Source organism: Oryx dammah, unplaced genomic scaffold (genome assembly GCF_014754425.2).
Source record: "Oryx dammah isolate SB20612 unplaced genomic scaffold, SCBI_Odam_1.1 HiC_scaffold_27, whole genome shotgun sequence".
Lineage (NCBI taxonomy): Eukaryota > Metazoa > Chordata > Mammalia > Artiodactyla > Bovidae > Oryx > Oryx dammah.
Window position 1 is genome coordinate 29304768 of NW_024070211.1, and position 22706 is coordinate 29327473.

General features: G+C 54.3%; 1 protein-coding gene across 1 annotated transcript; it reads right to left on the bottom strand.

Annotated features, from left to right (window-relative positions):
• Window positions 1–1122: 1122 nt before the first annotated feature.
• Window positions 1123–22459, bottom strand: LOC120854382 (probable hydrolase PNKD). The gene is made up of 9 exons (XM_040228371.1): window positions 22271–22459; window positions 7194–7309; window positions 6963–7075; window positions 6301–6359; window positions 5602–5694; window positions 5075–5238; window positions 4304–4390; window positions 3305–3420; window positions 1123–3078 (listed from the first exon to the last, which is right to left on the bottom strand). The coding sequence occupies exons 1-9, from the start codon at window positions 22429–22431 to the stop codon at window positions 2905–2907; spliced, it is 1083 nt and encodes a 360-aa protein (XP_040084305.1). The 5' UTR covers window positions 22432–22459; the 3' UTR covers window positions 1123–2904.
• Between the last annotated feature and the right edge of the window lie 247 nt (window positions 22460–22706).

Consider the following 22706-nt stretch of genomic DNA (forward strand, 5'->3'; position numbering starts at 1 on the left):
GGTCACCTTCAAGAATTCTGCTATAGCCAAGTGTTACCTTTATTTCATATTTTCCTGTTTCAATAACGCAAGCATACCTCTGAGATATTGCAGATTCAGCTCTAGACCACCAAGATAAAATGAATGTCACAATAAAGAGTCACATAAAAAATGTTTTTCCCAGTGCACACAACAGTTTTATCACACTCTGTGCTGTGCTTAGTCGTTCAGTCGTGTCCGACTCTTTGTGACTCCATGGACTGTGGCCCACCAGGCTCCTTTGACCGTGGGGATTCTCCAGGAAAGAATACTGGAGTGGCTTGCCATGCCCTCCTTCAGGGGAACTTTCCCAACCCAGGGACTGAACAAAGGTCTCTCTCATTGCAAGCGGATTCTTTACCATCTGAGCCACCAGGGAAGCACATGTTAGTCTATTAAGCACATGTAGTCTATTAAGTGTGAAACAGCATTATGTCTACAAAACGGTACATACCTTAATTAAAAGTATATAATTAAAAATATTTTATTGATCAAAATACTAACCATCATCTGACAATACAGGGTTGTCACAAACTTTCAATTTGTGAAAAAAAAAAATGCAGTGATCAGAAAAGCACCCTAAAGTGAAGCACAGTAAAATGAAATATGCCTGTACCTTTAATCACCTGCATGAATTGAAAATTGGTGTCACTTGTCAAAAATATTGACCCTGAGGATAAATACAAGGAACACAAAATTATGTTGTTAAAGTTTAACTCAAGATAGCTTCCAGGCTTGACAGCCGACCTGTTTAACAATTAACAGACGAGTCTGGCTGTTAATTGCAGAGGCCTTAAAGGGCCTTAAAGAGGGGTCAGAGCCAAGGCCTTGTCCTTGAAGCATATTCACAGCTGGGTGGTGACCATGTAAAACCACTTCCCCTGCAGCTAGCGGTGCATCTGTGCATCTCAAGCTTTGGAAAACACCAAGGTAAGCAAATAATAAACCCTGAACAAATTCTCACGAGCCATGGAAGGATATATTTATAGCTTTGTTTTTGCCCAGAGTTCTAGAAGTGCAGTCCTTCTGAATAGGCAAGAACTGTAACCCAGAGACGAAAACAGAACCAGCAATAAAGACAAGCCCACTGAGGGACCAAGCCTTGGTTAAATCATTCATTCAGTCAACATTTATTGAGCGCCTACTGTGTGCCAGGCACCGTGCTAGGCGCGAAAATACAGAGATGCATAAGATACAGTCCATGCCCTGAAGGGTTCACAGTCGAGGAGGGGGAGACAAACATGTAAACAAGTAAAATACAGTGTGATAAGTGCCACCGGAGAAGCATTGACAAGAGCAGAGGTAGCCTGAAGGGGGAGGGGCATGGGAGGAGGAGGGGGGACTTCCTGGAGGACAGGGACCTCGAGGGAGATCGGTGAGATGACTAGGTATTTGCCAGGCAGACAAGGCAGGAGGAGCAAGGGAAAGACATTCCATTCTGAAGAACAGCAGGAGCGAAGGCACAGAGGCAGGAACTGCAGGTCTGGAGGGGCGGGGAGCTCTGACTATTCTGGCGGTATTGCTAGAGCTGGTACCAGAGGCTGTGGCCGGAGAGGGAGGCAGAGGCAGGATGATGAGGGAAACTGAGGGTAGCGGCATCTCGGGGGCTCCCCACTGGGGAGCAGAGCCTGAGGGAAGGCTTCCACCCAGGAAGAGAAGGCTCCTGGCTGACCCCAGGTACACCTGCTTGAGGACCATTGCTGTCCTCACTGTGGCCCCAAAGGGACCTGGACCCAAGGCCAGAGGAGGAGCTGAGCTGAGGGAGGGCTGAGCAGAGGGGAAGGGCCCGGACCCGGGGTCCTAGAAGCTGCCACTCACTTGAGAGCTGTCCACTCCTGGACTTCTGATTTCTGCTCTCTGCTGTGTAGACCCCCTGCTCCTGCCAGGATGGGGCCAAGGGCAAATGAGAAATGACAAGGTGATGTCGTTGGCCAACTGCAAAGGGCCAGATGAATGTCTTTACTAACTGAAAAGGGCAAGGGTTGAGGATGAAGCAGGAGTTTCTAAGAATAAGGGCCACAATGAGAAAACCACAGTGGACCTGGTGGACAATGGCTCTCTGGTCCCCCGGGAAGGAGGGGCCCTGCTGGCCCAGGGCAGAGGCAGAGGCCAGCAGACAGGACCAGGCCAGCTGTGCAGGAGCATGTGACCTACATGACTGTGGGCCTCCAGTCCCAGCCTCCTGGTGTCTCCTTAGCCTGAGGTTAGGTTTCCTTGGCAACCGGGACTCTCCCCCTTCCAGGCAGCAGGGGAGTCACAGAGGCAGAGATTGTCCACAGCCAGGCTTCCAGCCCTTTCCTCTTTCTCAGAAATGGCTCTGTTTTAAAAAATGCCCTTGTGGGGGCGGGGGTGGCCTTGCTCTTGTGGGTGCTTTGCTCTTGTGCAAAAATGCCTGGGGGAGGAGGGGCAGAGGCTCAGAAAACCAGAGCCCAGGTGCCCCGCTGAGTGACTGCTTTTCCAAAGCACCTCACCTCAGGCCAGCCTGGGGGAGCAAGTTTCTTTCCCAGCCGTGGATCGTAGGAAGGGGAAGATGGACTCACCCTGTTCGGGACTCCTGCTGCCCTGAGTTCAGAGGCTGCAGCGAGAGCAAGGGCTTCGCATCCTCACTGCTGTGGCAGGAACAGGGGGAGCTAACTCCCGGTGTTAGCTCTGCCCTCAGTAACTCAGCCTCACGCCTTGGAGTCCCCAAGCCTTCCGTCAGCCGGCCTCCTCTCGGTCTCAGGGTCTCCTCGTCTGTCCCTCCTCTGCCCCTGACCAGTGTCCGGATGGTACCCGCTGACGAGCTGATGGAGGTGGGGTGATAGCAGAGAGAGGGATGGTGTGGTGTGGGCGATGATGGGCGGTCTCCCCACCGCGGCGTGCAGGCTGGGCCGGGCCGGGGTGGGGTCACTTGCTCTTGTGCAGGTCCTTCAGCTGGCGGAGCCTCTCCAAGAGCTGGGCCCGGGAGCAGCCATCGTCGCCTGTGGGGCCGGGGCTTGGCCCCAGAGCCTCCTGCAGCACCAGGCAGTGTGTCCTTAGGAACGGGTTATAGGAGCGCTCCTCTCCCAGGGTGGATGGGCACTGTGGGAGGAGAGACACGGGGTTTGGTGGGGAGGATCCAGAAAACAGATCTGACCAGGGAAACCTCCCCACCCTCTGCCCCATCCTGGGGTTCAGGAGTTCTCACTGGAAGGCCCTTGTGCCAAACAGGCCAGAGCTCTGGGGAGGGGCCTGCAGGGCCTGGCTCGGCAGAGATGGGATCCCTCTGGGGAGAGCCCCCGGCCCCTCCTGGACCCCAGCCCCGCACCGTGCTCTTGCGTTCCATCCGCTGCCTCTGCACCCACTGCATCTTCCTCTCCCGGGCCAGGTTCTCGGGCTCTACCACGCCTGCAAAGCCCAGGTTCTCCTCTGCATACTCGTGGCCTAAGGATGGCCATGGGGGCCGAGACACAGGGCAGAGTGAGATGGGTTATGGTCAGGAAAAGTCCTCCCATCCCCAGGCCGATGGGTACCTAACAACTGAGGAGGAGGGACAGTGCTTCCAGAAAAAGCCCAACCACAAGGAGCCGCTTCTGTAAATGTGGGCACAAGTCAGCCACGAGTGACGCAGAAGAAGCATGGGGGAAACCACAGACCTGGAGCCAGAAGACCTGCATTCTAGCGTTGCTGGTTCTGCCTAGCTGTGCAACCTCAGTCAGGTCATGGCCCCTCTCTGAGCCAACGTTTTCTCCTTTGGCAAGTGGGAAAAATAATAATGCCACTAGAACGTTATGTGTCCCTGGGGCTGGGGTCAGGACCTGGTGAACGTTAGGTGCTCAACAAAGTATTTGTTGAATGGAGTGAATGGATGAATATATGTTCTGAGGATTGACTGAGATATTAGTGGATGTGTTTTAGAAACTACAGATATGCAATGTACCCATGCACGTATGTATGGATATTCCACATACACGCATATGGATGATGGGTGTGCAGTGTGGGTGTGATGGACGCAGGTAATGATCCATGCAGAGTGGATTTAAGGCACCTCATTAAGTAAAGGCTATTTTCTGTTCTAGGCTCTGGCTATGAGAAATCAGCCATCCCATGGGGACACTCTGGGGCTTACAGGGCTCCCCAGAGGCTGTGGGTTGGCTGCCAGGGGCAGCTGACATAAGAGGCCTTACACAGCCAGTGCTCCAGAAAGAAGGGAGTCTGCCCCCACTGCTGGAGATGGCTCCCAGGAGCCACTGGAGGTGGAGCTGCGTCACCTCTGGGCCAGGAACTGGATGTATGAGGGGCTGGGAAGAGAGGGGGGGAAACTCACCAGGCCACAGAAGAGTGTCGTCTCCCAGCCCGAGCACGGTGTCCAGTGAGCTCAGCATGGTCTCTGCAGTACCCTCAAAGGTCCGTCCTGGTAGGGTCAGCGGGTATGTGTGAGGAACAAGGATTACACAGCAGGGACCCCCCTGTATAGCTGGGGCTGGCCACCAGCCCTCACCCGTGCCCCTGCCATGCCCACTCACCTGGCATCGACTCCCTCCCTCCCCCTGGGAGCTGGACCCATTCAGCCCTAGCTGGGCCTGTCTGAGGGCACAGACTGACGCGTGGCGGGAGAAGGGGTGTGGAACCCCCAGGCTGAGTTCTGTGAGCCCAGGCCCGCTCCAGGCAGGGCTGCGCTTTTCCACACAGCACCTCCTTCTTTGCCTGCACTGCCTCTGGGGCTCCATGCAGCCTGGGACCGGTGATGCCCCACCCACAGGATCACCCTGTCACTCAGGGTTTCTCAGGTTTTTGTAACTGGTCTTGCCAGTCACTGTATCAGAGAACCTGGCTCCACCCAATGGAAACAAATGCGCTTTGAGGTCGGTACTCAGTTATAGGCTTCGCCTCATTCCATCAATCCCCTTTGGGATGTCATGAGGATATGAAAGAAAAATCAAGGTAACAGAGGTGTGAGTAACTGCTGAGGCAACATGTGTGCTGAAACCAACGTTTCCGTGCATTGCGTGGGGCTGCAGCTGTCCTCGGGCCCCTGCCCTGGCCTCTCTCCCTCCCTCTCATCCCCGCATCCCCCCTTCCCTTTTGAGGGACTCACCACAGCCAGAGAGGAAGAGTAGATCCCCTGAGAAGAGGCAGGAGGGACCCTCATAGGGCTCCCCGTCCAGTAGGTAGACCAGATGGCCTTGTGTGTGGCCCGGGGTGGCCAGAGCCCGGATCTGAAGTCGTCCCACGCTAACCACATCTTGATGACACAGGGGACTGAGGAGGGAGGCAACAGTGGAAAGAAGGCACTAGAGCTTGGGCCACGCTCCTCCTCCCTCCCCCACCCCGCCCAGGCCCAAGGGGATGGGTGATGTGCAGGAGCAGGGCTTCCCCACCAGAGAGAGACGGGCCCCTTCAGTGCCCAGGGCTTCCGATTCAAGCCCTCCTGCTTCCTCTTTGGGGGACTATGGCTGGATCAGTTGCGGGGTGGACAGTGCTAGGCTTCAGATGAGCTATGATCTGCCCTCGAAGGGCCAGGAAGGGCGTCAGCAAAGATCCAACTGCTGATAGCCTTGAAACACATAACTGAAGGATGAGGGTGAAGGACAGGGCCATCCCACCCCTGGGTCAGGGACTTACTGGGTGAGGTAGGGAATGTTGTCCTGAGGGCTCCCGTACACCCGACAGTCCTGGTGCCGCCGACTGAGGTCGCGGTTCCCTCCGCTGTGGTCCCTGTAGGATGGCACAGACAGGCAGGGGCTTTAAGGGGCAACTGCACTGGGCCTCCTAGCCTCCTTCTTCCCAAAGCATCTCCAGGGCTTTGAGCTGGACTCCTGGCTTCTGGACTGAACCAAGCCATCCGCTCTGCTTTAGACCTTTGTTCAACCTGTCATCCTGCCCTCTAATTCCTCCACGTGGATCTGATCATACCCACCCGCTGCCCCTGCCCCCCAAACCTCGTGCTGGCTGCCACAGTTGTTATTGTTTGTACACTTTCACACAGGGCTGTCTCCCCTATTGGACTAAAACCTCCCTGGATGAAAGAGATCACAAGGTTTGCCCAGCGGACATGCCCGTGGAATGAAAGATAAATGCCTGCCCTGCCCTCCTCTGGTGCTTCAGGAGCCTGGTAAGTAGAAGAGGGGGAGACCTGTCCCTCCCTCTTCCCCCCTCCCCTGGTGCCCCAGTGACTTCATGATGATGGTGCGCCCCCCAAGCCTGATCCCTGACCTGTAGCCCAGGCTGTTCTCACGGGTCCCAGTCCTGGAAAGCCCAGCGGAGCCAGGGCCGGCCAAGGGAAGATGATCTGTGCTCAGACCTCCCACCTCAGCCCCTTACCAGTGTTTGTGGGTGCAGAGAATGGCAACCAAGTTAACACCTTCCTTTTCAATGGAAGCCTGGGGGAGAAAGGAGGCAGTCAGACTGGGGATCGGAATGCTGGGTGGAGAGGAGAGCAGGGAGAGATGGGGGGGTGGGAGGGAGGCGATGGAGGCAGAGAATGGGAAGAGGGTAGGGAAGAGGGAGTTGGCTAAAGGGGGGCACCTGAGCCCCAGCACGGGCACAGGGTGGAGGGAGACTGGCAGAGCAGGTGGACACACAGGTACATGTACACAGAGACGTAAGAAATGGAGAGAATGATGAAGAGACCCAAACACAACAGACAGAGGTGAGAAAAACAAGGCTCAGAGAGGGGGCCACAGAGAGGAAGAGGCAGAAGGAAGCCGGCTAGACCTACAGCCCTGGGTCACAGCCCTGGATCAGCACCACTCTCCCTCCAGCTCTGATTCTCCCGCTGTCCTCCTCCCCTCCTCCCCCGGCCACACCCTGCACACTGACCCTTCCCCAGTGGGTCACGTGTGTTTGCAGCAGTCAGGGTGTGCTGTGTGAGTGCACATGGAGGGGGCACCTCCCATGGGCAGAGAGCAGGGTCAGCCTCTCTAGCGAGAAGCTGCCAGCCCCCAAGGTGAGCCCAGGTCCCACTGCCCTCATCCTCCCCTCACCTGGACAGCCTGAGGGTCTGACGGGTCCACAGCCACAGCCAGCCGGGCCTGGGTGTCGATGATGAGGTAGCTGTAGTTGTCCGAGAGGACGGGGATGGGGAGCACCTTCACTCCTGGGGAATAGAGATGTGGGTGGGGGGGCAGGGCAGGGAGCCCATCCACTGGGGGAAAGAGATGGGGTGGGTGGGCACAGCCTGGGGTGGTTGCTGGCCTGGGGCGGCCAGAGCTCACCGTTGAAGAGGCGGGGCTGGGTTCTGGAGTGGCCTTTGGGGTAGCGATTCCGAGCCCTGCGCAGCTGCTGGCGGTAGAAGAGGTACCCGAGCCGGGTGCGCGTGTAGAGGCTGTACCTGCAGGGCGGGACGTCTGCTCAGCCCAGGCCCCACGTCTCCACTGCCTCCATCACCCCCTGCGCCAGTGCAACTCTACCGCCACTTGTCGCATGCCAACTGTCTGCCTTGCTCAGGACTCAGGACAAGATGCAAAATGAAACAGACAGACCCCAAGCTCAAAGCTGATCAGGCCAGACGTGAACTGAGGAATTCACAGAAGAGATATGAGGATGAGGGCTTTATTCAGTGAAGGCAGTACAGGAGTTAGGAAGCCGGAAGGAGGTGGGAACCCTATTTCAGGCAGAGCAGCAGTGCGTCGCAGTCACGCATGGGACCTACTGAAGGCCAGATTCCTCAGCCCCATCCCAGTGTTTTGAGTCTTAGACAGTTTGAGTGGGGCCCAGGAATCTGCATTTCTAAGAAGCTCTGGGTGATGTTGATGCTACTGGTCCAGAGACCACAAGGCTGAGAACCCCTAGGGTAGAGGAAACAACAGGCGCAGGCCCAGAGACAGCAGACAGCAGGGTTCACTTAGGGAAATTGTAGAAAGCTCTGCTTGGCTCTTTGGTGGAGGAAGCCAGCAGAAGTGAGGCTGGATGGTTTGACCACACTCCCTCCCTCCACCTGCCACACTCCAGGCTACACAGTGAAAAGGGGGCACGTGGAACAAAGGGGACCCGTGAGTGACAGAGTCCCCAACACAGGATTCTGGCACACAGGGTGGCTTGACAGGTGTGCCACCCGGCAGTCACATAGGGCCCCACACTGGGCATGACGCTCTGCTGTCACCATCCTGAAACCCTTAATGATTTTCTCTTTGAACTTGTGTCTTGTAAGTGAAGTCTGATGGGACAACGGAACATGCACGTGAGCAGAGGTGATGCACATATCATCACGTCACATCACATGTGTCCGCTCGGCCCCTGCTGCCCTGACCCTGCCACACACACCGTGTTCACCGTGGCCATGAGCACAGAATTCTGGTGGACCCTCTATGTGTGGGAAGTCAAGCCCCAAGGTGAAGACAAGTGAGTGTACCTCTATGAGTAAAGGGCCGGAGGGTACTAGCTGACCTGTGAGCCACACTCTGGGTTCAAACTAGAATTTGCTTGTGGGATGTCCCTGGTGGTCCAGTGGTTAAAATCTTGCTTTCTAATGCAGGGGTTATGAGTTCAATTCCTGGTTGGGAAGCAAAGATCCCATGCACCTCATGGCCAAAATATCAAATCACAAAATAGAAGCAATATTGTAACAAACTCAATAAAGACTTTTAAAATGGTCCACGTTAAAAAAAAATCTTATAAAAAAAAGGAATTTGCTTAAAATGCATCAAGAGGCAATGGTGTTCTAAGAGACACAAGGAACCCTACACCACATCCTTTCTTATGTATAATCCCACCACTAAGGCTGCAAATGATGCTGTTTCAGAAAGGAAGGGAAAGAGGCGACAGATCTGTCCTTTTCCTTCCAGCTCTTCCTCATTCATCAGAAAGCTGAAAGCAGAGAGAGCTGGTAGAATGTGCTACGCATCAAGAAGTGAAACAAAAACAGCTGAGTTAGGTCTGTTGCCACACTTCCACTGTTCTGGTAAGAACATAACACATATCTGTGTACAAGCGAAGAAATGTGAGTTATGTAGTTTCAGTGATCCCATGTATAAGTTAAATGTTCTTATTGTTGCTGTTAGTGTTGTTTAGTCACTAAGCCGGGTCCAACTCTTTTGTGATCCCATGGACTGTAGCCCACCAGGTTCCTCTGTCCATGGGATCTCCCAGGCAAGAATACTGGAGTGGGTAGCCATTTCCTTCAGGGGATCTTCCTGACTCAGGGATTGAACTCGCGTCTCCTGCTTGGCAGGTGGATTCATTTGCCACTGAGCCACCTGGGAAACCCCAAGTGTTCTTATATTTGCATTTAAAATTGACATTGCATGATATATAATGAATGGCACAATCCATGCTAATAATTAACATTTTAAATATTCCCCTACTCAAATGACATTAAGTAGCAAATTTAAAACATCACGGCAAGTCAAAGGAGAGAGATTGTGGAACAAAGGAAAGGCTTCATACTTTCGTGTTGGATGTGGCACCTCTTTCTTGCTTTTTGAGCAAGAGGCTCCAAATGCCATTTTATACTGGGCCCTGTGAAGAATGAGCCATCTCGGGCCCTGGGCTCGCAGGAGAGTGACAGGCTAGGCTGTGGCTGGGTTTGGTCAGTGTTTAGGTTTACAAAGCAAGGCAGGCGGTAATGGGGGTGGGATTCTGGCTGATCAAGCCTGAGACAGAAAAGTTGAAGTTGGGATGCTGGATGAAGGACCCCAAATCCCTACAGAGGTTTACTGTGTCTGTGGGGGGCAGGGGAAGGGAGGGCCCTTTGGGAAGGGCAAGCTGATCTGTCTGCAAGCAATTTGATCAAAACCAAGCACGTTACCACGGAGAAGGCAATGGCACCCCACTCCAGTACTCTTGCCTGGAAAACCCCATGGATGGAGGAGCCTGGTAGGCTGCTGTCTATGGGGTCACACACAGTCAGACACGACTGAAGCGACTTAGCAGCAGCAGCAAGCATGTTTCCATAACAATTTGCTGAAGGTAAACCACTGCTGCCCCAGCTGTGTGTGCCTGAGCACTTGTTTCAGTTGGGAAATTGGATGCGCTGTGGAGGGGTTCTACCATCCTTTAGGAGTCTTCATGACTGTTTTTTATGGGTCCTGTTTTTGTTTTATTTTAAAATTAATTTCGACCACTCCCTACTTTCACTCATTCCACAATATTTAGTGAGGCCTTGCTATTAGCATCCTCTGGGCAAACAGCGGGTAAGGCAGAGTCCCGGCCTTCCTGCAGCTTCTACTCTAGTGGGACAGATGAGACAGTAAACATACTGTCAAGGGACTTCCCTATGGTCCAGTGGTTAAGAATCCGCCTTGCAAAGCAGGGGACTCTGGTTTGATCCCTGGTTGGGGAACTAAGATCCCACATGCTATGGAGCAACTAGGCCCACGGGCCACAACCACTGAGTCCTTGCACCGCAGTGAAAGATCCCACAAGATGCAATGAAGCCCTCGTGCAACACAACTAAGACCTGAGGCAGCCAAATAAATAAACAAATAAACATACTATTCCCTGATAGCTCAGCTGGTAAAGAATCCACCTGCAATGCAGGAGACCCTGGTTCAATTCCTGGGTCAGGAAGACCTGCTGGAGAAGGGATTGGCTACCCGCTCCAGTATTCTTGGACTTCCCTTGTGGCTCAGCTGGTAAAGAATCTGCCTGCAATGCAGGAGACCTGGGTTTGATCCCTGGGTTGGGAAGATCCCCTGAAAAAGGGAAAGGCTACCCATTCCAGCATTCTGGCCTGGAGAATTAGTCCATGGGGTTGCAAAGAGTTGGATTTGACTGAGTGACTTTCATTTTCACTTTCACTGTCAAGAGAAGATGACAAAATAAATGAGGCAAAAGGACAGAGAATGAGGACAAGAGCTGCTATTCTAGATCTGATGGTCAGTCACGGAAGGCCTCTTTGAGGAGGTGACGTTTCCAAGAAGGAAAGGGGACAGGACGTGTGAGAATCTGGGGAAGGCGCACCAAGCCCGGGTGAGCGCTGGTGGGAGCTGCTGATTCTTGCCTTTCTCCCTGCTATGCCACTGGGACAACACTCAGCAGAGCACAGATGGGACTGGCTGGATCAAGCTAAATATCCTGGACTGGACTGTAGACCAGAAAAGGAATGCTGGGGAGACAATGCACGGAATTTCACTGGAGTCTGGAGAGTGGTAACAGTTTGGATGGATGTTAACTTCTTGGTTTTGATGACTATACCATGGTTATGGAAGATGTTAACATTCTGGGGAACTCAGTGAAGGAGTATATGGGAATTCTTTGCACAAATTTTGCAAATCTGAGATGATTACAAAATGAAAAATTTAAAAACAATAAAGAAGAAAAGAAAATCACCCTTGCCTCTGTGCCCAGATGCCACCTGGCATCTAGGCCCTGTTCCTGACTTCATTTCTTCCTATTTAGGCTTACGGGAAGTGCAAGACCTCTGGCAACAGGAAGCTCTGGGTTCTCATCACGGCTTGGGCCATCCTTGGTCTGAGACCTTGAGCTAGTCAATGGTCTCACAGATCAGACTTCTCATCTATAAAATGGCGATACCACGACCTACCCCTGCAGGACTGTGTAAGGATTAAGTGACATAAAACAAGATGACAAATGTTAACATTCTCCAGAGCCTGAAGGGGGGAAGGTGTTTAGCAACTGCTCTTTCCCTCCCAAATTCAGCCGGACAGCCTTCACAGCTGCAAGAACAAGGCCGTGCACAATCTGGGAGGGACTGGTAAACATTCCTCATCTTCCCTTATTGGATACTTACTACACGTACTTTGTCCTCCAACAAAGATCAAGATGTACAAGGGCAGGGGCTATGCAGTAAGAAGCTGCAGTAAACAAGGGTCTGCTCTTCCACTGGCTTTAACCAGCAAATATTTACTGCACGTGCTGGACCGGGTACAGAAGGCAGAGAACAAGGCAGATGGCTCCCTGCCAACATAATGAGAGGAGCAGCCAACAGACACTGAACCGGAAAACAAAACAATCAACAAGCAAGCAGTTAACTGTGGTGGGAAAGGAAGATGGTTTCCCGGTAGACTGGGGGGTCGGGAAAGGCCCCTTCTCTGAGGGCGACCCTTGAGCAGGGAACGGACAGATGGGGGAGCCAGCGGTGCTGACTGTGGGGGGCGCAGCACCAATGCCCCTATAAAGGCACAAGTGGGGCACATTCGAGGAGCTGCCAAGAGGCCTCGAAGTCTGTAGGCAGAGAAAGGGTCAGTGAGGTGCGCAGGGGTCAGGCCATGGAGAGGGGGTGGAAAACTGCTGGTGGGTTTGAAAGTGGGGAAGAGTATGTTCTAACTTCCTTTATAAGAGCTTGCTCAGCTGCTGTGTGGAGGGTAGAATGAATTGGAGCGGAGGAGAAGGGGGCTGGGGAGTCACGCAGTGAGGGACACGATGAGGGCCTGGACTAGAGGAGGTATTGCAGATGGAGAAAAGTGGTAGGGGGGTGGCTGTCGGACCCAAGATCTGTGCTGGCCAGGGTGGCTCCTGTGGCCCTGAGGTCTGGATCGCTGCACAGAGCAGGGGGGAGGGGCCTGAGGACCGGGTTGCATGGGGCCTGGTTCTTTGCAGACAAAGGATTCCTCATGCTTCTCTCTAGTCCCTGTGCTCGGTTCCCCCTCCACTGGCGGGCTGGCTGCATCACCAGGGTCTGTAACTGTGCCTGTCAGCTCTTCCCCTCGCTGCCTCTCTTTCTGGGAAAGGCCCTGTCACCCTCCTAGTTTCACAACTCGAGCATCCGTTTAACCCTTTCCCCCGGTGACTCAGACAGAATTCCTCTCCATTTCTCATTTCCCTTCATGGGCTCACCTCTGCAAAGAGAAACTGTTGGAGAGGCCCTAACGAAAGCCTCCTCTAATCAGCTCTCTGACTCCCTGAACCAAACTGCAAACCACTGGCAGAGCTCATGCTCCCAAAGCACCACTTTCAACTGCATCCTGTTCTTGCTCAACAGCCTTCAGTGGCTCCCCAGGGCTGGTGGGAGAGTGTCCAACCCCCAGGCAGGCCCTCCGTGGACCAGGAGGAGGCAAGCCCCTGTCCCCTCCCCAGTATGGCCCCGTGGAAACCCCGTGTCCCAAGAGTGAACAAGCGGACATCCCCAAATGTCCATCGATAGCACAATGGACAAATAAATGACGACATGTTCCGACCATGGGAAACTACACATCAGGGGAGTGAATGATTTAGGGTACTAGCTCTCAGCCTGCACAGAGCTCAAACATAACACTGAGCTAACAGACGGGCCACAGAGAACAGACAACCTGACCTTATTTCCCTAACACGCCAAAGAAGGACTTCCCTGGTGGTCCAGTGGTTAAGACAGTGCACTTTCAAAGGAGTGGGTGCAGGTCAATCCCTGGTGAGGGAACCAAGATCCCACATGTCGCGTGGTGTGGCTAGGAGGATAAAAAAAAAGGCCAAAGCAAGCAAAACCATCATTATGCAGACGTAAATAGTAAAAGAATAAAGGCAGCCGAGGGGAAGGCATGGTCAGCATGGTTAGTAGGGTTTCCTCTGGGAGAGGGGGAAGGCGGGCTGGGGAGGTGGGCACCGAGCTTCACAGGGTCTGAAACATTGTCTTTCTTAAGCTGGGAGGATTATTATTTTATCTGTCTTCTGAATGCCTGAAATAGTTCATTAAAATTTCAGAACTACAGTCCTGCCTGGCTCCCACAGGTCTCAGGCTGGAATAGCCTCCAGGCCTTTCTAACTTACTGGAACCCTACCCAGTCCCTAATCAGCACCAGGCAGGAACCCCAAGCATCCTTCACGGCTTCCCTGGCAGCTCAGACAGCAAAGAATCTCCCTGCCGAGCAGAAGACACAGGTTCTACCCCTGAGTTGGGAAAATGCCCTGGAGAAGGGAATGACACCCCACTCCAATATTCTTGCCTGGGAAATTCCATGAACAGAGGAGCCTGGGGGGCTACAGTCCATGCAGACACCAAGAGTTGGACATGACTGAGCGACTAACACACACACACACAAGCATTTTTCAGGGCTGGGCTCAACCCCAGGACCTGATTATCCTGGCAGAAAGCCGCCTTCCTCTGCTCCATCTGGGGTGCTCAGGAGCAGCTGAGCCCCAGGGCAGCGGCTGGGCCTTATCAACTTCTACCTGGTGCCCTAATCAGCGCCATGCAGGGGGTGGGCGGCCACCAGTCTGTTTCTCGTGGCTCCTCTGCAGCCCCCTAGCACTGGCCCAGCACAGAACCGGGACTCACAAAACACTGGCTAAGTGACCAGGAAAGGCAGCACAGGGCCAGGCGTGTAAGTATAAAAGTGACGGGCATAGAAAGCGGACTGTCAGCATTGACTGGGGCTCCACCTAACTGGCCCCAGGCCAGGCTGTGATGCCCCGTGAGGGTATCGGAGGCCCGAATTACAGCCACCCGTGCCCTGGCTCTTCCCTTCCCACCTCACCCACCTGCTTCCAAGTCCCTCCCCTCTCCTGGCGGGACCCAAAAGGTGGAGCAGGGTGCTCTGATAAGCAGGTCATCTAGACCCAAGGGCCTGGGTGAGGCTGTGTCACTGGGGCACAAAATCTCAACTTCCCCAGCCTAGGGTCTGGACCCAGGGCCTCCAAAGTGGAGGAGATGGGGAGCAGAGGAAAGGGGGTCTGAAGATGGGTCCGCAGTCCCGGCTTTGCCCCACAGGTCAGAACATCTCTCCGGAGCCCACTGGCCTCATCTTTAATAAGAATGACCTCTCCCTCAGCTTTCCCAGACCGCACCAGTGGGCTCAGTGCCTCGCATTGGTTATCTCCTATCATCTTCCAAGCAACCCCGAGTCAGGTATCATTATTTCCTCCATTTTACAGACAAGGCCAACGGAGCCCAGAGAGGTGGAAAGGGATTTGCTCAAGATCACAGAGCAGTGAGTGGTTGGGCAGACACCCACCCTGGCAGCCTGACCCCGGAGTCCACACTCTTCTTTTTTTTTTTTTAATGGCATGTGGTTCCCTGACCAGGGATCAAACCCATGCCCTCTGCAGTGGAAGCACGGAGTTTTCATCACTGGATGGCCAGGAAAGTCCCTGGAGTTCATTCACACTTTTAACCGTTGCAAACCCCTACTAAGCAGGTAGGATGAGATGAGTGGGCCTGAACTATTTGGGGTCAGACTCAATTCCTTTGAGGGCCTTTGCTGGGAAAACATTTGTCGGGGTAATTACAGTGTTTCAGACATAGTCGGGCATCTGGCCTCTGGAACCTCCAGTCTCTATGAGACACAAGCCTTTGAACCCTGTGAACTCACTCCCCAGACCACCTCCTCACACGCGCAGTTTTCCTGAGGACTGCAGAGGGTCTGAGACCCCAGCAGCTCTCAGGAGAAGGTGCCTTGAGTGGAGAATCCTGGAGACTTCTTTCAGTCTAGGTTCTGCCACTCTCTTCCCTGAACCATGACTGGGTGGATGGTTCCACCGGGAGCAGCACAAGCCAGATGGACAAGAGAATTTAGGGAAAAAAGATGGGAAAATGCAAAAGTGAATGAGTCCCTGGGAAGAACCTGCCTCCCATCTCCTAGCCCCCATCTTGCTGGGACATCGCCGTCCCCTGTAATGGGGCTCACAGCTCCCTTTCTTCTGTTGCCCGAGGTAAGAAGCAGAAGCTCACTCCCCAAGCTTCAGTTTCTCACTCTGTAAAACCAAGTGCTCTTCCTCTCTGAACGAGCAGTTGAGCCCAGAAAGTTCAGGTGACTTACACAATGACAAGGACCTCTGCAGGGCCTGATGTGGGATTCAAACTCCCTGCAGCGTGAGAATGTGCCAGAACGCACCAGTATGATCTGGGGGTGCTGGTGAAACCCAAAGATGCTGACCTTCCCCTCTTTTGTTTACCACCCACTTGTGGACTATGATTCAGCAGTTCTGGGGCCCGGAACTACCCACCATCACCTCACCAAAAAGAAAAGCAAGTTTCCTAATTGGTCCTCTGGGACCCAGGTGGGAGACAGAAAAACCACTCTACCGGGTGGGGCTAGGGTGGGGGCAGCCAGCCTGGGGCAGCCTTGTAGGGGCCTGAGGGGCCCTCCCCCTGGGGTCAGGGCTGCAGGATGAAGCACCTGCCATCCCCAGTTGGGGGGCCACAGGCATACCTTTCACTCCTCGCCTCACTCAACCAGAGCGTGGCTTCTCTGGTATCTGAGTTTGAGCCTCCAGCCCCATGGGACAGCTGCAGACAGTGACACACGGCCCTCCCCGCACCCCCTTCTCTTGGCTCACAGTGGAGAACACACAATGAAGCTCTTCTTCTGCCCCCTTCCTCCCGCAAGCACTCTCGCCATCTGGGGCAGCCCTGAGACAGGCCTGGGGGCTGCCTGGCCCAGACTCTACCAGCTGGACAGCAAGCCCAGGCTGAGAGGACTCTGGTCAGGGGGTGCTTTTGGCTTCTCCTCTCCTGCCCGCCTCCCCTACCCACCTCCACCCGGGCCCCAGCTTTTCCCAGGCTTTTCATCTGACCAGAGACAGGCAATCTTTACGAAAGCAAACCGGAAATGCCTGTCTGAGGGCCTAGGGACCTGGACTCCACCAGGACACAGAGTCCTGCTGGAGCACAGCCTGCTTGGAGGCCCCTCAGGAACAAACTGAGCCACGAGATGTTTTGCACTTTCCCCAAATTGAGGAAACTGAAGAAGATAATGAGACAGCGAAAAAGGCCCTAGAGGTTGAAGAGTTTCCTGAAGCTGCCAGCAAGGCCTTGAGGGGTCGGGGGACAACTTCCCCATGACCAGGAGAGGGGCAGTGCCTGCAACAGGTCAAGACACAGGCCCGACTGGGAGACCACAGACCCCGTCTCCGTACCCATCCCCTCATCCAGTTTGGTCCTCTGCTGACTTTGCAGCCCTCTCCAGCCTTCAGGATCTTTCCCAAGAGAAGGATGAATGGCTCCTAAGGGATCCCGGGGAGGACCAGAGGTACAGTCAAATCTCAGTCCTGGGCAGGAGGCCTGGACTATTTGTGTCTCCTTGCCTGAAATCCCAGGCCACCTGCCCAGCCAAGGCCCTAGGGTTTTATTTGGTGTGGGTCTGTTTCTTGGCCCTCCCTCCCGCCTCCATCCCTCCCCTCCTCACCCCAATCCCAGGCCCTCCTGATTCAGCCCTGTTCCCTGGGCTTGGCCTGTGGGAGTCCAGTGAGGAAATCACACCCATGAACACCTGATGCAGGAACAAGCAAGAATACACAATGAAAGCTCTAGGAGGGGAGACAGTGCCAGGGGTCAGTCTGGAGGCAGAGATGAATTTTGACTGGACAGGGTGGACAAGCTTTGTGGAGAAGATGACATTTGGGCCAAGCTTTTTATTAATTCCAAAGCCCTTTAATGAGGGCCAACTCTGTGCCAGCCACTGTTCTGGAAGCTGGGATACAGTAGTGAAAGAAGTTTCTTCCCTCATATGGCTCATATTCTGGTTGAGGGAGAAAGCCAGTAAACAACAGGCAAGTTGATATATAGGATGTCATATGGTGATATGTACTGTGGAGAATGGGCTTCCCAGGTGGTTCAGAGATAAAGAATCTGCCCGCCAATGCAGGAGACCCAGGTTCAATCCCTGGGTCGGGAAGATCCTGGAGGAGGAACGGCAACCCACTCCAGTATTCTTGCCTGGAGAATCCCATGGACAGAGGAGCCTGGCTGGCTGCAGTCCACGGGATTGCAAAGAAGCGGACGTGACTGAGCAAGTGAGCACGCACACGAGCTCATCGTTGGAGTAAGACTGCAGGCATTGGGGCCCTCTGTTTTTCACAGGGTGGTCAGGGTAGGCCTCTTTAATACATTGAAATCTGAGCAGAGACCTGAAGGAAGCCAGGCACAGCCACGTGGCCATCTGGGGGAAGAAGGGTCTAGTGAGAGAGAACAGCGACAAAAGAGCTTGGAGGTGAGACTATCTCAGAGTACTTGAGGAACAGAAAAGTGGCCTGTGGCCGAAATCCAAAGAGCAAGCTGAAGGGCATACAAAAAACCACCAAAGTGAGGTGGGGGATGGGAGGTCCAGTGGGAGCCATTTGGAGGGTTCTAAGCAGAGGAGTGGCACGTTTCTGACTTAGATCTTAAAGGTTTGATTCTGGTTGCCTTGCTGAGAGTGCTCTTGTGGGAACAAAGGCTGAAGGGAGCTGTCAACTTAGGAGATCTGGTGAGAGGCGACCTGGGGTTGGCCTAGGGTCGTAGCAGTGGAAGTGGGGTGAGTGTTCAGATTTTGAGCATAGTTTGAGGATGAGCTTTGAGGAAATAATATTTGATGTAGGAAGGTCTGGCAGACCCCAGAGAGAAGTACAGCAAGAGCACAGGGCCTGGGGAAGATGGGATTGGGCAGCTCTGGAGGGGGTGTGCTGCTGTGTCACTTCAGTCGTGTCCGACTCTGTGCGACCTCATAGACGGCAGCCCACCAGGCTCCCCCATCCCTGGGATTCTCCAGGCAAGAATACTGGAGTGGGGTGCAATTGCCTTCTCCAATGCATGAAAGTGAAAAGTGAAAGTGAAGTCGCTCAAGTCATGTCCGACTCTTAGCGACCCCATGGACTGCAGCCTGCCAGGCTCCTCTGTCCATGGGATTTTCCAGGCAAGAGTACTGGAGTGGGGTGCCATTGCCTTCTCCAGGAAGGGGTGTGGGAGGGCCCCAAAGGCCTGGGTGAGGGGTGTGGACTCCATTCTGTAGGCAGCATGGCTTGGGGAAGGGCACACCTACAGGGACATACAGCAGAGGAGCCACTGTGGGTGCTGGTGCTGTGGCTCTCCAGGGTTCTAAGGCCTGCAGAAAAGAAAAGGACCCTCCCTGCTTCCCTCCTGAAGGCTGTGTTGTGGATGGCCCAGTCCACTGCCTCTGTGTGGCCTTTACTCCGGCCACAAGCAGGTGGGCCATTCACTCTAGGGTCCTCAGCTCAGGACTCCTGCCCCCTCTTTGAAATCAAGCCATTGGTCTTCACTGGCCCCAGAGAAGGGCTTTTCTCTTGTAGAAGAGGAGCAAGCAAGGTTTGTCCTGTGACAGCTGGTTTCACTTGGGTCAGGAGATTCAAGAAAGATCCTCTATGCCCAGGAATGAAGAGGGGACTTGGTCAGGAAGAGTGGGAGGGTTTTGTCTGCCGCACTGTCCGTTTGCAGAGGCTGGCTGCCTCCCACTTTCTCAGCTCTGAAAGACGGTTCCCATCCCTGCACGCAGGAACCCAGCTTAATTCCCCGTTCACTGCTCCCTCTGCAGACAGGCCCTGCTCAGGGTCCTGTTCTCTAAGCAAACCTCCTCAACTACCACTGAGAAGGCAAAGGGGCAAAAGGGAAACTGAGGCGGGGGGCACGCAGAGGGGAGCACACACTCCCAATCCTAGCCTCCGCAGGCACAACCTGTCACTCTTGGGGAATCTAGGAATCTATCATGCCCTGTGCCTCCTGCCAGTTAGGGTCCCTGTTCCTCTCACTGACTCCTTGAGAACAGCTCCTATCAGTGACCCCGCAATCCTGACCCAGGGCAGTAAGGAGGAGTGGGGGTCACTGAATGAATGAAGGGATGTGGGGTTTCCTGAGAGTAAGTGAGCAGGATACACTTGGAAGACAACAGAAGCATGTGTGTGCGCTCAGTCACTCGGCTGTATCCGACTCTTTGGGACCCCCATGGACTGTAGCCTACCAGGCTCCTCTCTCCATGGGATTTTCTGGGGAAGAATCCTGGAGTGGGTTGCCATTTCCACCTCTGGGGGATCTTCCCGACCCAGGGATTGAACCTGAATCTCCTGCGTTGGCAGGTGGATTCTTTATCACTGAGCCACCTGGGAAGAAGCACGTAAGGAAGCTTAAAAAAAAAAAAAAGCGTTGAGGGACTTCCTCAGTCCAGTGATTAAGACTGTGCCTCCACTATAGGGGGGCATGGATTCAAGCCCTGCTCAGAGAACTGAGATCCCACATGCCGCATGGTGTGGCCAAAAAATAAAGGAAACTCCAGAAGGAGCCACGGCTGGCCTAATGCCATGTATCTTCCCTCCCCACATCCTCCATACTATAGAAAGAATAATTGCTAACATTTCCTGAGCACTTACTACAAGCCAGACCCTGTGTACAATTTCATTTGATCTCCACAGGAGCCCTCTGAGGTAGGCACGATCACCAGGCCCATTTTACAGATGCCAGCAACTGAGGCACAGAGAGGCTGACTTATTTGTCCAAGGTCACATGGCCACTGAGCAATAAAGCTGGGATTCAAAAGCAGATTTATCTGACCCCAATGCCATGTGCTTAACTACCACACATTGCCTCCCAGGCCCTGCAGAGCTGTGAATGCGTGTGTCCACCTCAGGTTAGCCCAGATCAACCCTCTGCTGTGCCGTTATCGCCATCCCAAGACAATGGTGGTTATGTTTGAAGAAAGCCCTTTATAACACTGTCAAATACCAGTGAGTACTGTTATTACTGATAACATCAACAAGGACTCCTCTCCCAGGACAGCTTCCCATCTCCACGGTCTACTTTCCAGCCCCCCCGTACAGCCCTCTACTTGTGGTCCTCTCAGCCACACGTTCAGGGTGGAGTGTGTCCATGCGCTCTGCCCCTCCCCTCACGTCAGGCCCCATCCCGGCCCCTCCCTCCCTCTCCATCCTTCCTGGAGGCGCCCTCCCAGTATCAACACCTGCCCACTTCCCTCAGACCAGTTTCCTGCTGACACCCCCAGTCCCTCCCAGCAGCCAGCAGCCTCTCCCCCAAGGGACTGGACTGATTGTTTCCCAGATCCTGGGCAGGCAGGACCTGGGACTCTGATTCCAGGCACGCCCTCTTGCTCTGCAAATTTGGGGAGCTGATTCCAAGGCAACCTTGAAGTTCAGCCACAGGAAAGCTCATGGATTACTGAATTCCTGAGAAGCTCTCGGACAATTCCAGGTTTGAGGATTTGGAAACACCTAGGAATACCCAAACTTTCCGGATTCTGAGTGGGCAATCTTGGAAATTTTGACCTCAGGACTTCTGATTCCAGTCCCTTGTGGAGACTTTTTCACTTCCTCAGGCTATTTGTATGACTTCAATTTTACCGATGTTGAAAGCTAGAAGTAGATTTAAAAATCTTTCCCCAAATAGAGCTATAAAATTCTCAGAAATTTTGTGAGGAGCAATATATTTGTTTAATCTCACATATGGAGATATTTAAATATTTGTGAACTTTATTACTTTAATGCTGTTTGCAGAGCAATGGTGACTTAGCTGGAGCATTATTGAGAATGTTACCATTGTGTGGGTTATTAGAGATGTGAACGCCCCCATAAGGCACACACACAGGATTCCTCCTCACCCCTTGTTTTTTCAGTCCCTTACATCTCTGTGAGACTGGGTGAGGATAATCCTATGGATAAAGTTTCTGGGCTATCTGGGGTGATCACGAGAGGAGGGGTGAATTGTACAACCTCTTCTCTGAAACTCAGGAAATTCCCCAGCTTCGGCCCTCGCCTGAACCTGGCCTTGGGCCAGGGCTCCCAAAGTTCCCAGGCCAACATCACTGGCCTCCAAGTGTGGCCTGAGGGCCTGCCCCCTGGCCCTGCTGGTCCTGGGAAGGGGATAGAGACCCTAGGAAGCCTTCCTCTTGTGACTCCTATCCTGACTCTTACTGCCTATAAGGCAGAACAGGGCTGCTTACCATCCTTACTCCCTCCTGTCAGGAGAAGTAGGGGTAAGAGAAGAATGAAGACTGGGGTAAGTGGGGGTCAGAAAGGAAAAAGTCACTGGAGGTCAGTGAACCTTCAACAAGTCAGGCTGAGTGATTAGGGTCGGATTTCACAGCCTGGGGCTTATGACAAGGGCGGTGGGGGAGACAGGGATGTCGAAGGAAAGGGACAGACTGACCTACAGAGTGGGGAGTGGGGAATCCCACTTGGGACAGCAGTGCTTGCATTGAGTGGTGAGAAGCTGAGTGATGGGGAGAGGACCAGGGACACAAGGAAAGAGTTAGCGGTTTCAGGTGAGGCTCAGTCGTCTGACAGTCCTTCTCTCCAGCACCTGTCCACCGGAGGAACCCGGGATCCTGCTCCCGTTCTCTTTTTCCAGCTCCCTTGTCTCCAACCGCTCATCTGGCTCTTTTCTCTAGATGTCCTCTCAAAGGCCCCTTCTCTGGCTACCCTGGCTTGCTCCCCCCAGCAAACCGCTTTCCCCAGCCCAACCCAATTTTCCACCCACCCCCAATTTCTTCACTTCGTCAGCCCACGCTTCCCCCCCCCCCGCCCCCACCAAATCAGTAGCTTCTCTAGCCTGCCTCTTCGATCGTTCTTAGCCTCGGCCCTGGATCTCCCAGCCCTAGCCCTGTCAGAACCCCTAAGCCCTCCCCCGGCACCCCTCCTCTAGTCCCCTTTCCAGCACGCCAGCTTTCCCGATCCCCGCAGCCCGCGGGAGCCCGGCACGAACCCGATTCGGAAGAGCAGCTGCTTGCTACGCGCCATGAACAGGCCGCGGAGGGTCCGCCGCGCTCGGCAGCTGCGGGGGCTCAAGAGCAGGACGAAGACTAGGAGCAGCAACCCGCAGCTGGCGACCCACAGACACGACGCAGGCCAGCCTCGCCAGGCCATGCTGGGGGCAGGCGCCCGCGGCGGTCCAGGGGGCGGGGCGGGGCGTTGCTAGGCGATAGCTCAGCCCAGGCCCCCACGTGGGGAACCTGAGGGCTTGGGGCCCCGCCCCCTGCACCAGCCAGCGGGGAGACTGGGGGCGTTCTGGCCCCGCCCCGCCATTGACTCGCGTTCTAACCCGCCCACTCGCCACCCTGGGCACTGTCGACGCCCCGAATGCCACCCGGCTGGAGGCGGCCTGGCCCCGCCCCCGGCTGGCCGGCCGGGAGGCGGGGCCG